Source organism: Orcinus orca, chromosome X (genome assembly GCF_937001465.1).
Source record: "Orcinus orca chromosome X, mOrcOrc1.1, whole genome shotgun sequence".
In the NCBI taxonomy this organism is placed as follows: domain Eukaryota; kingdom Metazoa; phylum Chordata; class Mammalia; order Artiodactyla; family Delphinidae; genus Orcinus; species Orcinus orca.
In genome coordinates this window covers 63,202,794-63,215,149 of record NC_064580.1, presented here as the reverse complement: position 1 = coordinate 63,215,149, position 12,356 = coordinate 63,202,794, and the positions used below count along the sequence as shown (strand labels likewise).

Below are 12,356 nucleotides of genomic sequence, written 5' to 3'. Positions count from 1 at the left end.
CTTCAGAGTGTACCTTGTGCACAAAACACTTTGCCTTCAGTGTTTTGTATTACTTAACCATCAGAAAGCTGGGTCTATTCAATAGAAGCATTTACACATTTGTGAAAGGAACCTTTCACAAACCTCAACTACCTTTGAAGCTGCCTTGCTTAGAATCTTCTGTCTATCTGGCACAATCTTTATTCCATTAGATGAATGGACTGGTGTGTTAAAATAACATGATCAAGCAGATTGAGCTTCAAATGTATGTATTATGGAAGCGATAATAGTTTGTTGTTTGTCAAACTGTTGTAAAAACCAAATTAGAGGAGATTGTGGGAAGGCCTTATGAAAATGAGTGAGCATTCAACACAAATACACAAGCCTGGTCCTTGGGCAGCCTCAAACCCTAGAGGGATCGAAATTAAAGGTGCTTACAAGAGACAACCTCTTATGAAAAGCTGGCGAGAAATGTATTAACTTCAACTCAAGGAAAAGATAAAATTGATAGGTGCCGCGGACATATTACTTTCCTTGACGGCACTAAAGACAGTGATTATGACACAGGTAGGGCCAGGGGGAAGAAGAAAAGCCCTTTCCTCAATATACATCTGTGTGAATCCGACTTTTGTTTAAGGCTACAGCCTTTACTTAGCACTTTCAAAGCCTCTTTGCTTTCTCAGCCCCAAGTCTTGGCTTTTGAATATATAACTCTTCTTATGTAATATGTGTATTCCTGAAAATACCTGTGCATAAATGGAATTTTTGCAAATCAAATCATACTGTATGTATGCCAGAGAGAGCTTGCTACTTAAAACCTATGGGGATTCTTTTTGAAATCAAATAATCATACCCAATAATTTGATCAGATAAATTCAGATTTTCCATGTCAGGAGTGTTTAAAGTAATACCTGTACTATTTCACTTCAATTCTCAACCCCCAGTAACACATAGACAATTGGCAGAGATGGCCACGTGCCCAAACTTCAGTGGATCCCATTGAGGCCAAAAAGACACATTGTAGAAGCCCCAGCATCCCTGACCTTTCAAGGAATAGAAAGGCTTAAGAAAAGGGCACCATATGTCTCAATCTATACATGTTATTCCAGTGTAATTATTAATAGTGTCCCTTTTTTACTCTTAAAAGTGTACCATTGTGGATGATAAATGATATGGTCACCCTACCTAAAATAGACCAGATTCTATTTCCCTCAGGCTGCACTGAGGTTAGGAAATCTTTCCATTTTATCCTTACACTCTTGGAATTTAGTTAAAAGCCAAATGTTCTAGTGCTTGCATGGCAGAACACATCTATTCAGCACAAAAATATGCTGATTATTAGCCAGTATAATATGGCTGCTGGGTGACTGTGACAGGACCTGACGAGGTGAGTCAGAGCGTCAATCAGCAGTCCTTTTCTCATCTCATTCTCTTTGATCTCTGCCACTAGGCCTGTATTTTGTGGAGAAAAGGAATGCTGAAATGAAAAGAAAGAAGTCTGTTTCTGTCAGCATTTTCCTTTTCTCTTTCCTGGAGGTTTTCAGGGCTATATCTGCCAATAGCTTTAATATACAAGTCACATCCAGCAGTCATTTTATAGAATTGTTACAAAATTCATCACAGAAACCTTCACTTTGAGTAGGTCACCTCAAAAGATCCGGGTTCCAGGGATCTCAGTCTTACCAATGACTCTTGGTGGAATTGAGGACTTTGGAGTCCTCGGGTGCATATTTGTTCGGAGATGAGGGCCTTTTTAATCTTTGTAGGCCTTGGACTTCCCAGTTCCACATTGTGCATGGTCTGACTGCTTCACTAAAGACTGCCTACTAAGTGGTTCAAAAATATCATAAAGGGATGTTTAGGTGAAATTCTGCAAGTTAGAATTATCTTTCTAGCCCTTTTGTTAAAACATTTTTCTCTCCTTCCTTACCCCCCTTCCCTCTCCTGCTGTTCTGTGACTATTCTTTCCTAACTTCACAATTCTTGATGGAGACAGGAGGCTATAACCTTGCCAACACGGCTCGATGCTGGACATACTTGACCGGGGTCATCCTAGGGAAAACACTATCCTCTGAGATCCCAGATCATGAGGTAAGTAAGGCTCTGACAAGTCCTCTCTTCTTTAAGGGGAAGAGCTGAGTCATTCCACCTAATCAAAATCACGTCCTCACCACTCAATACCGTTTTGTTGAGAGACACTCCAATAACAATAACACACTGTCTTGGCAGAATAGTGGACTCTTGTTCCAAAATATCCAAGACCTTCTGCCTTTTTTTACAAGAGATCTCAAAGGCCAACCAACTTTAATTTCTCAATTAATTACAGAGACTGTGGGAAGGGGTCACCTGTTCACACAAAGAACTCTTTGGGATATGTGCATATTTTCATCCCCTAGACTCAAAAAAGAAGGGGCAATTTTTTTTAAATGTAGAAGCTGGGTTCTCCTCTATCTTTAAAAAGTCCTATTGGTGGTATGTCAAACCTCTGTTCTTTGGTGGTAGTCCTGGTCTCTCAATTTTCTTTGGCTGATGTAAAATTTAAAAAACACACAATCACCACCAAGACAGGTCTGGTATTTTTCCAGCGATTAGTGGTGCACAAAAGTTGGGGCAGGACCATCCAAAATGTGAAACATGTCATTTGAACCTTTGCCATTTTCTTTAGTCATATGAGATGGGCTTTATGTTTTCCAAGGCATAGATGTCTGTTCTAGTTTTCTCAAAACAGGTGTCATAGAAAGCTCTCTGAGAGCTGTGAGTGTGCTGATGATCCCCTTTATCTGAAGGTGTACCCCTTCTCTTCCCACCCACCCTGACACCTGGTGGGAAGCGTGTTATCATAGATCAGGATGTGTAGCTGCAGGCTTTAGACTGTGACTTATAATAATGAATCAGTGGCTGCAACCCCACCTTCTCAAGCCATCTCCCAAGGAGTCGAGATGGTACTTGGGTTATAACATTTTGATTCCTGCTCGATGCAGAAGCTGTACACTTGGGAGCATTATGCTTTTACAAGTTACTATTATTTTTTAAAAACTAGAAACAAACTAATCTTCCAATTTTCTTCTAACCACAGGTGAGGTATAATATGTATCTCAGAAAAACCACTCTATGTGTCTAGAATACAAATAGAAGGCACTCTATAATTTCAGACAATTTGCTGGTGTCAAGGTTAATAGAAGTCTCTTTTCTTGACTTGACTTACCTTTATTCAGTATTTGGAAGCTTTATGAAATATAAAGGTAAGCGAACAAATTACATTTGTGAACAAATATAATCGCTGTTATTGCCGTGGGAATATCTCAGATTGCATTGCAATTTAAAGCGCTGAGACTTTAAAAACTGATCAAGTTATGTCAAAAAGTAGTTTTAAGATGTAGAAGCCTGAATTGAGAATGAGTGTTCTGTTCCTAGGAAACAATGCAAATCTATAGATTCATCTATCTTAAAAGGTTGATAAAATTTTAATAAAGGTGAATACTGCCTCTGGTACCTGGAGATGCCTGGCTGGTTGTGGACTTGGCCTTCTAGATAGACATGTCCTGTCTTTATACTGATATAGCCTGCTAGATTAAATGAGATATAATGTACGTCAGGTGCCTAACACACAGTTCTTGGCACACAACAGGCATTTTTGAAATGCAGGTTTTCTCCTTCCCCTTTGTATGCACCTAACAACTTCTGATACCCAGACATTTATGACTTTGTCATTCATAAATTTGTCCAAACCCTTTCGAATCCCTTCTGTCATATCCTTCTGGTATAAGAGATGTGAGTCATCCAAGAGGGAACAAAGAAGAAAATTGAAATGACAGTCTTCCAGGTACAATAAGATAACATTTTAATGAAAATTGCCAAAAATAGCCCACACAGTGTAAAGGCATATGTAAGTTTTGTGCCACAATACACAGTTGCACACAAATATCCTTGCAGTCCTCTGTAATCAGATCTACAAATGGTGGCTCAAAAAATATTTACTGAGCGCCCGTTGTGTGCCAGGCACTATACTAGGTGTCTTGGAAGATACAAAGACACTAAGACATCATCCCCTACCTCAAACAGCCTGGGATAAAGGGGGGTATGAGTGCTGAGGAGATATGTAGATACATAAATAAATATATTACACAGCAGAATAAGAGCTACAAGACTATAGGAACAATGGCTATGGATATGTGCCTCAAATATAAAGGGGATATAAAGGAGTGCACAAAATACCCTGCCCTCCATGAGCTGAAAATGTAATTGAGAAATCTAATCGGTGAAAAGGTCAGGACAGTGCTGCAGGCAGCCACAGTCTGCTGGCTAACCCCCTCACTGTCTTCCCTCTCAGTCTCGGCTTTTGTTCTTCTGTCTCCTAGGATAATAATCCTCCTCCTCCAGATGCCCTTTCCCCATCTCTCTATGATCTTCCTCAGTCCAGCTTAAAGCCCTATGCCTTTAAAAATCCCTTACCTAAATATACCAAGGCCCTTTGAGCTCTTCCTTCACGTTCATTTGTTCTTTTCATTCCTTTACCAAATATTCATTGGGCCCATACTGCTTGCCAGGCCCTATTCAGACCTGATACAGGGATACAAAGATTAACAAGATAAGCCCAGTGCTCTAAAAAATCTCATCATCTAATAGAGGGGACAGAACAATGTGCTCAACCCAGGACAGATGAGGAGCGTAGAGGAAATGTTTCACCAAGACTTTAAATTGAATATTGGAGGTTGACTGGGAGTTTGCCAGGTGAAGAAGATGGAAAGGCATTCTGGGCAGAAGGAATAGAAATTGGAAAGGACCTGGTGCCTTGTGTGACCAGGGAGAAGTTTGATATAGTGGAACACAGTGTTTATGAGAGAGAGAGAAGGATTAAGGCTTGAATGGAAATTGGAGCCAGATTATGAAGAGCCTTGAATGATGCACTAAAGAGCTTGCACTTTCTTCTGTGAAAACAGATGAGCTTTGGTCTTTAGAAAGCTCACTTGATAGAGCATGGAAGATACATTGCAAAAGGGAGAGAGCTGAGAAGGTCAAACCTGTTAAGAGGTTCAAGGACACTCCTATCACGCTCAAGTCTGTACCATTCCTTTGGTCATCTGTGGTTTCGGTTGTCTGCATTCCCCTTTAGTGCTCATCAGAGTGTTAACACCCACCAAGTTGATGTTCATTCATTGAATGAACAATTGAATCAATGAGTGTTTGAATAATAAGTGTCTCAACATTCATACTGGAAAACTTATATTTTTAAGATGGAAGAATTGGAAGCATAATCTAGCCTTTTTCTAGAAACTATTTAACCCCAGTAGCAACTACCCATTCTTTGCAAGAAGTACCAGCTATCCCAGTAGGAAATAGATGTATCCATGGGAAACACTAGATCACCAATGGAAGGAAGAGAGTTGGGAAGGCAAGTATTGGAAGTGATTAGTGGTGAAATTTCAGGCATAACCCTCATGAGATACAAAACCAATCATGCCCTAAAGCCATTGATCAAGGAGTTAGTTCCAGCCCAGGAATCGGGGAGCCAGGTTGGCCAGCCAGGCATGGAATAAGGAGGCAATCCCACTGGAAGAAGAGTTGGGCCCAGCGGGGAAGGTGAGAGGAATGGACCCTGCCCATATGACTGGCCCAAGTATCTCTACCATAGGGAAAGCCCAAAGGTGACATGGGGTCCCATAAAAAGACCAGTATGTGGCTAATTTAGCAAATCACCCACTACATGTAATAAGGCTTATGGACTATTATATAAGAATGTTGTGTAATCCAGTAATACTATTTGGATCCTATGATCTAGGATAGAGTAAGACAGTTATAGACAATTATATTCATTTATACGTATATGTATACAGATATATCAGGTATGTGTACATACCTGAATCATAAAGTAGATCTTTAAACAAAATTTAGTGAACAAAAAATATTTATTTAAATAGACTCCTTTTGATGGACTGGTTAGACAAGTTATGCCTCATTCATATGAGGGAATATATATAGCCATTGAAAAGAATTAAGCTGATTTATATACAAGTGTATGTTACTAATGTAAAACAGTCTTGCATTGCAGTCTGTAGGTTTCAGTGAATTCATAGATTGATTTGGGGCAAAATAATATCTTAATATTTACTCTTTCAGTACATGAATTTGCTATCTCTTTCCATTTACTTAAGTCTTTAATTTCAAATTTTAATTTATACTTTTCAGTGAACAGGTCTTGCACAAATTTTGTTAAATTTATCCCTAAATATTTCATGACTTTGATGTTGTTATAAATGGTATTTTTAATTTCAATTTCTAATTGTTTGTTGCTAGAATATAGAAATACAAGTACAATTGATTTTTTTATATTTATCTTGAATAATGTAACATTGCTAAACATTAGCTCTAGTAACTTTTTTGTAGATTCTTTAGCATGTTCCATGTATACCAACATGTCATCTGTGAATAAAGAGACTTTTACTTATTCCTTTACAATCTTCATGCCTTTTATTTCTTTTTCTTGCTTTATTACACTGGTTGGGACCTCCAATGCAATGTTGAATAGAAGTGGTGAGAATGAACATCTTTGTCTTGTTCCTGATCAGTGGGGGAAAGCACTTAATCTTTCACTATGAAGTATGAAGTTAGTGGCAGGGATTTTTTTTAATATCCTTTATTAGGTTGAGGAAGTTCCTTTCTATTCCTAATTTACTGAGAATTTTGCTCACAAATGAGTGTTGAATTTTGTCAGACGCTTTTTCTTCGTCTATTGAAATGGTCATATGGTGTCCTCTTATTCTGTTAATACAGTAAATTGCATTCACTGTTGCTTTTTTTATGTTAAACTAACCTAGCAGTCCTGAGATAAACCCTACTTTGTCATGGTATATTACCCTTTTTATATATTGCTGGATTCAGTTTGTTGAAATTTTGTCAAGGATATTTGTGTCTATGTTAATGAGGGACATTGACCTTTTTTTTCTTTTCTTTTCTTTTCTTGTAATATCTTTGTCTGGTTTTGATATCAGGACTATGCTGATCTTATAAAATGACTTGAGCAGTATCCCCAAGTCTGCTGTTTTCTGAAAGAGTTTATGTAAAATTGATACTGTGTCTTACTTAAATGTTTGATAGAATTTGTTAGTGAAAATATTTGAGCCTGGAGTTTTGTTTGTGGGAAGGTTTTTAATTATGAATTCTATTTCTTTAATAGTTACATGGCAAGTCAGACTTTCTATTTCTTCTTGCTTCCATGTTGATAATTTGTCTTCAAGGAATTTGCTTATTCACTCATAATTTTCCCTTATTGTTCTTTTAAAGTCTATAGGTCTATAGGACTATAGTGATGTCCCCTCTTTAATTCCTAGTATTGCTAATTTCTTCCCTTTTTTCTTGATCATTTTAGCTTATGGTTTAACAGATTTAGTGAACTGTATTTTTTTCAGAGAACCAGCTTTTAGTTTCATTGACTTTATTTTTCTCTTTTCTATTTCATTATTTCTGCTCATATCTTTGTTGTCCTTCCTTCTACTTATTTTGCATTGATTTTTAGTTCTTTTTCTAGTTTCTTATGGTAGAAACTTAGTTCATTGATTTCAAGCCTTTCTTGTTTTTTAATATAAGTATTTTATGCTGCAAATTTGCATCTAAACACTGCTTTAGCTGCATCCCACAAATTTTGATATTCTCTTCATTTCCATTTGGTTCAAAATAGTTTCTAATTTTCTTCTTTGACTGATGTGTTATTTATAAGTGTGGGTTTTTAAAAATTTATTTCCAAATATTTGAGGACTTTCCAGATATTTTTCTATTTATATTAACTTTCATTTTGTTGTGCTCAGAGAACATACTTTGCATGATTTCAGTCCTTTTATATTTATTGCAATTTGTTTTATGGTCCAGCATATGACCTATCTTGGTGAATGTGTCATGCAATTTGTAAAGAATGTGTATTTTGCTGCTGCTGGATAGTATTTTCTATCGTTATCAATTAGGTCAGGTTGGTTGAGAGTGTTATGTCATCTATATCCCTACTGATATTTTGTCTGCTTGTTCTGCCAGTTACTGAGAGAGTTGAAATCTCAACCATGATTTTGGATTTGGCTATTTTTCCTTTTAGTTGTGTCTGTTTTGGCTTTATGTATTTTTGAGGCTTTGTTATTAGATGTATACACACTTAGGGTTGTTATATCTTCTTGATGAATTGACCCCTTTATTATTAAGAAATATCCATCTTTATTTCTGATAATATTCCTTGATCTAAAGTCTATATTGTCTGATTTTATTATTGTTGTACATGCTTCATTATGATTATTATTTGTATGGTATATCTTTTTCTGTCCTTTTACTTTTAAGCTATTTATGTCTTCATATTTACAATGGATTTCTTGTAGACAGCATAAAGTTGGGTCATGATTTTCTTGTCCAGCCTGACAATCTCTGCCTTTTAGTTGGCATGCCCAGACCGCTTATCTTTAAATTAATTATTTATACCTTCAGGTTTAAGTCCATCTTCCTATTTGTTTTCTATTTGTCCCCTCTGTTGTTTATTTCTTATTTTCTATTTTCCTGCCTTCTTTTGAATTAAATGAATTTTTTAAGGATTCCATTTATTTTCTGTATTTGCTTATTAGCTATAACTCTGTTTTAAATTTTTGTGGTTACTCTGGGGTTTACAGTATGCATTTTCAACTTATCATAGTCTACCTTCAAATAGTATTACACTACTTCATGTGTAATATAGCACCCTTGTGACAGTATTCTTCCATTTTTCCCTTTTACTTCCATGTGCTATTGTAGTCATATATTTTACTTTTGCGTATGTTATAAACCCCATGATACATTGTTATTATCTTTTAAACTGTCAATTATATATTTTAAATTTTTAAAATATTTATTAATTCATTTAAAATAAGACTAATATTGCCTGTGCATGTTAGCACAAATAACATGTTGTAATTTTTTTTAAAAACTGTATTTTCCAAGACAAAAAGAAATCTCATGAGAAGAATGGTAATGCTATACATTTTTGCACAACTCTATAACATCTGGCTTAATAGATGACAGCTGACTTCTCATACCTGCTTCTACATTCAATGTGTTTTGATATTATTTTTGTTAATGTATATGGAGAAGATCCAACTTCACATAGATCTGTAGATGGAAAAGGGAAGTGTATTTTAATAACTCTTACAGGTCATTATGGATATTCTTCTTTGATACTACACAAAAACTCCATGGTAGTTTCTTAAAGGTTAATGCTGTGTGGAATCTGAAAACGTATCAGTGAACTTTGTATGTACTGTTACATCAAAATTCATTGATCATCTTGTACTCTGAAGGGATATTTGACCCATCTTATTCATATTGATTATTTGGAAAATATCGGTTCACTAAGTTATACAGATATTACAAATGTTGAAACACTTTATGCAGTATCAGAAATCACATTAAACTGATATGAATGCTGATTTCATTGGAACAAAGCTTAAGTTTGGGGAAACTGTCAAGCTTATAGTGGCAGAGTGAAGTTTTTCAAAATTCTGATTTTCATTCAAAAACGTGTGAGGGACTTCCCTGGCAGTCCAGTGGTTAAGACTCCACACTTCACTGCAGGGTGCACAGGTTCAATCCCTGGTCGGGGAACTAAGATCCCACATGCTGTGTGGCATGGCCAAAAAAACCAAAGTGTATATTATCATTGGCAAAAAATAGTGTCAGTTATTGATATTTAACCTAAATTGGTAGGCTCACTTCATTTTTGAGAACATATCTGCCAAACATCCGAGTATTTAATCATGGTTTCTCCATTAGTTATTCTTCCTCACAAAAATGATATTCCATGAAAAGTAGCTGTTTAGGTCACAACTTAATCACAGATATGCTTTTCCTCAAGACAACTTCCTATTTTATCACACAGAATATTAAATCCAGGATCAAGATTTGATAATTTTTAGTGCTTTGCCAAAGCCATTCTTCAGTGAAACGGGGTTTTTCTTTTTACTGTGTGTACACGGCAACAAAGAATACAATAAATGCTGGTATACTTTGGTACTACTCCCTTAATTTATATACCATGGTTCCAGCAGTTTTACCCATCATTGCTTTTGCACATTCATATGAATATAGTTGCTCTGGCATAAACCATATTTTATATTCATATATATATATCATATATACCATAACCAAAAAAATATACCATAAACATATATGCATAAATATATAATATAAAATATATAAGTTGCTCCAGGATAAATGATGAGATTGAAACAAGTTCTTCAGCACTTTCAATATTTTAGTACCACTTGTGATTGTTGCTAACCGTTCACATAAAAAAGGTCTTCTTCAAAGATTAGTGCTGATACCATATGACTACAAGCAGAACAGTAAGTCTAGCCACATTTATAGACTTGTCTGTTTTTAAGGTGAAAGTACAGTTCCACAAATGAGATAATAATTAAGTCTTTCCCTGAAAACTAATGAAAGAAATCATAGAAGATCTAAATAAATTGAGAGATACTATATAAATGGAGTGGAGAGTCAATATTGTAAACATGTCACCTATGGGAGAAAATGTCATATAAGAAGAAAACCCAAAGAAGAAAATACTAAATCAAAAGATGGATTTAGCATAGTTGAAGGATATAAGATCAATACATAAAAATCAACGATATTTCTATATACTAGCAATGAACAAATGGAGATGGAAATTAATGTTAAGAGAATGAAAGGACAGGCCACAGACTGGGGTAAAATACTTACAAATAATAATCCAATAAAAAGGAGATATATCCAGAATACATAAATAACTCTCAAATGCAATATTAAGAAAATAAGCAACACAATAAAAAGTAAAAGAAAAAAATAACTAAATCTCCATGTTTAGAGCTAAATGTTTAAATAAATAAGTTACTGTGCCATTGAAAACAGGCAGTGCTATGAGTTATTTTACTAACCTTTCATCCAGTGGGCATTGAGCAATGTCAACTGTCTAAGGCTTCACTGATCTCTAAGCTATTATGTGAATTTCTCCAGCCCATGCAGTGCAATAACTTATGCATAAGATGCTTCAGTGGCTTTTTCATTTCTAGTTTGAAAAGCTCTAACAAACAATTTTTGGTTTTTAATAAGCTCATCATGTCTACACTTAAAATATTCAATTTCTTTCCCTTTCACTATGAATGAATGGTCTGAAAATGATGCCACAACTTAAATAATGAATTATTTTGAAACTATATGAAAGTGTTCTGTGGCTAAGACACTGCAAGGTAAATTAATGACATATATAAAGATAATTGTAATCATGTTTTCATTCATTACTTACAATTTCACCACATGTTTATGAAGTAAATATCTTCCTTCCATGAGTCAGAGCCCTCACCAATACTGCAGTTTCATCTTTTTCAGCATCTTCAAACATAGATATTGCAGCTTAGGTTTGAGAAAGCAAGTCTTCTAATCTCCTTTATTAAGCCAACAATCTATATTACTGTTGTGTTCTATCTAGGTGGAAGTAAAATTCTAGGATTTCAAAATAATGGTTTTCTAAATAAAAATAGTTACAGAGATTATAGCAGGTATGACTAAGGGTACATTTTCCATGTCCTTCTTATGGTTAGGGAGTCCAGGTACTGGTCATGGTGCCAGTACTTCAGAGGGGAGAACTGAGAAGCTTAAATGAAGGGATGGAAGAAAAGACCCAGAGCCCAATGAGGCAAGCGATCTCATAGTAGGGGCACCTGCTGTATGGACCCCAGCAGGAGATGCAGGGAGACTAGATAACTACTCATACCAGCCAAGGGATGCAATGCTCAGGCTAGAATGCATCTATTAGCAGCTCTGGACCACATCTCCTATATCCACAGCTAGGTTGTGCCACCTTTTGACTGGACTGTGTTGCTCCACTTACTCTGCTACCAGGCTGACAGCCTTCCTCACTGCTCCATGGTCTTCAGTGGCACTCCTTTGCAGTCAGCAAATATACAGCCACCACTGGACCTGCCTCTCTCAACACTGCCCTAAATTATCATTTAAAGAAATTTAAAGATGAGTAAAAAAAGATCTTTTATATTTACACTTTGCAGCATTTTTCAATCCTTTGTGTAGGTCCAGGTTTCCATCTGGTAAAAGTTACATTGTTTTAAAGAACTTAACTAAAACAACTTAAGTTTTCTCATGGTATAGGTCTGCTAGCAACAATATCTCTTGGCTTTTGTTTGAAAAGTCTTTACTTTGTCTTAATTTTTGAAGGATATTTTCACTAGATATAGAGTTCTAAGTTGATAATTTTTTTCCTTCAGAACTTTGAAGATATCACTCCGTTGTCTTCTTGCTTGCACATCTCCTCATGAGAAGTCTGTAATCATTCTTAGCTTTATTCCTTTGTATAATATATGCCTTTTTCCCCCCTTCTGGCT

At 35.8% G+C, this 12,356-nt stretch overlaps 1 protein-coding gene across 5 annotated transcripts in view; it reads left to right on the top strand.

The window, feature by feature from the left end:
* The window catches only part of HDAC8 (histone deacetylase 8), a 243,971-nt gene that overhangs the window by 105,959 nt on the left and 125,656 nt on the right, over positions 1 to 12,356 (top strand). For 4 of the 5 annotated variants that reach the window (XR_004479895.2, XM_049705115.1, XM_004285546.3 and 1 more), the window contains exon 9: positions 1,976 to 2,070. Coding sequence is in view for 4 of the 5 variants with exons in the window: in XM_049705115.1 (XP_049561072.1) it covers positions 1,976 to 2,070 (95 nt within the window). In the remaining variant the exon portion in view is untranslated. Of the gene's footprint in view, positions 1 to 1,975; positions 2,071 to 3,055; positions 6,417 to 12,356 lie in introns of those variants that run through there. The other variant, XM_049705114.1, reaches the window with a different exon arrangement.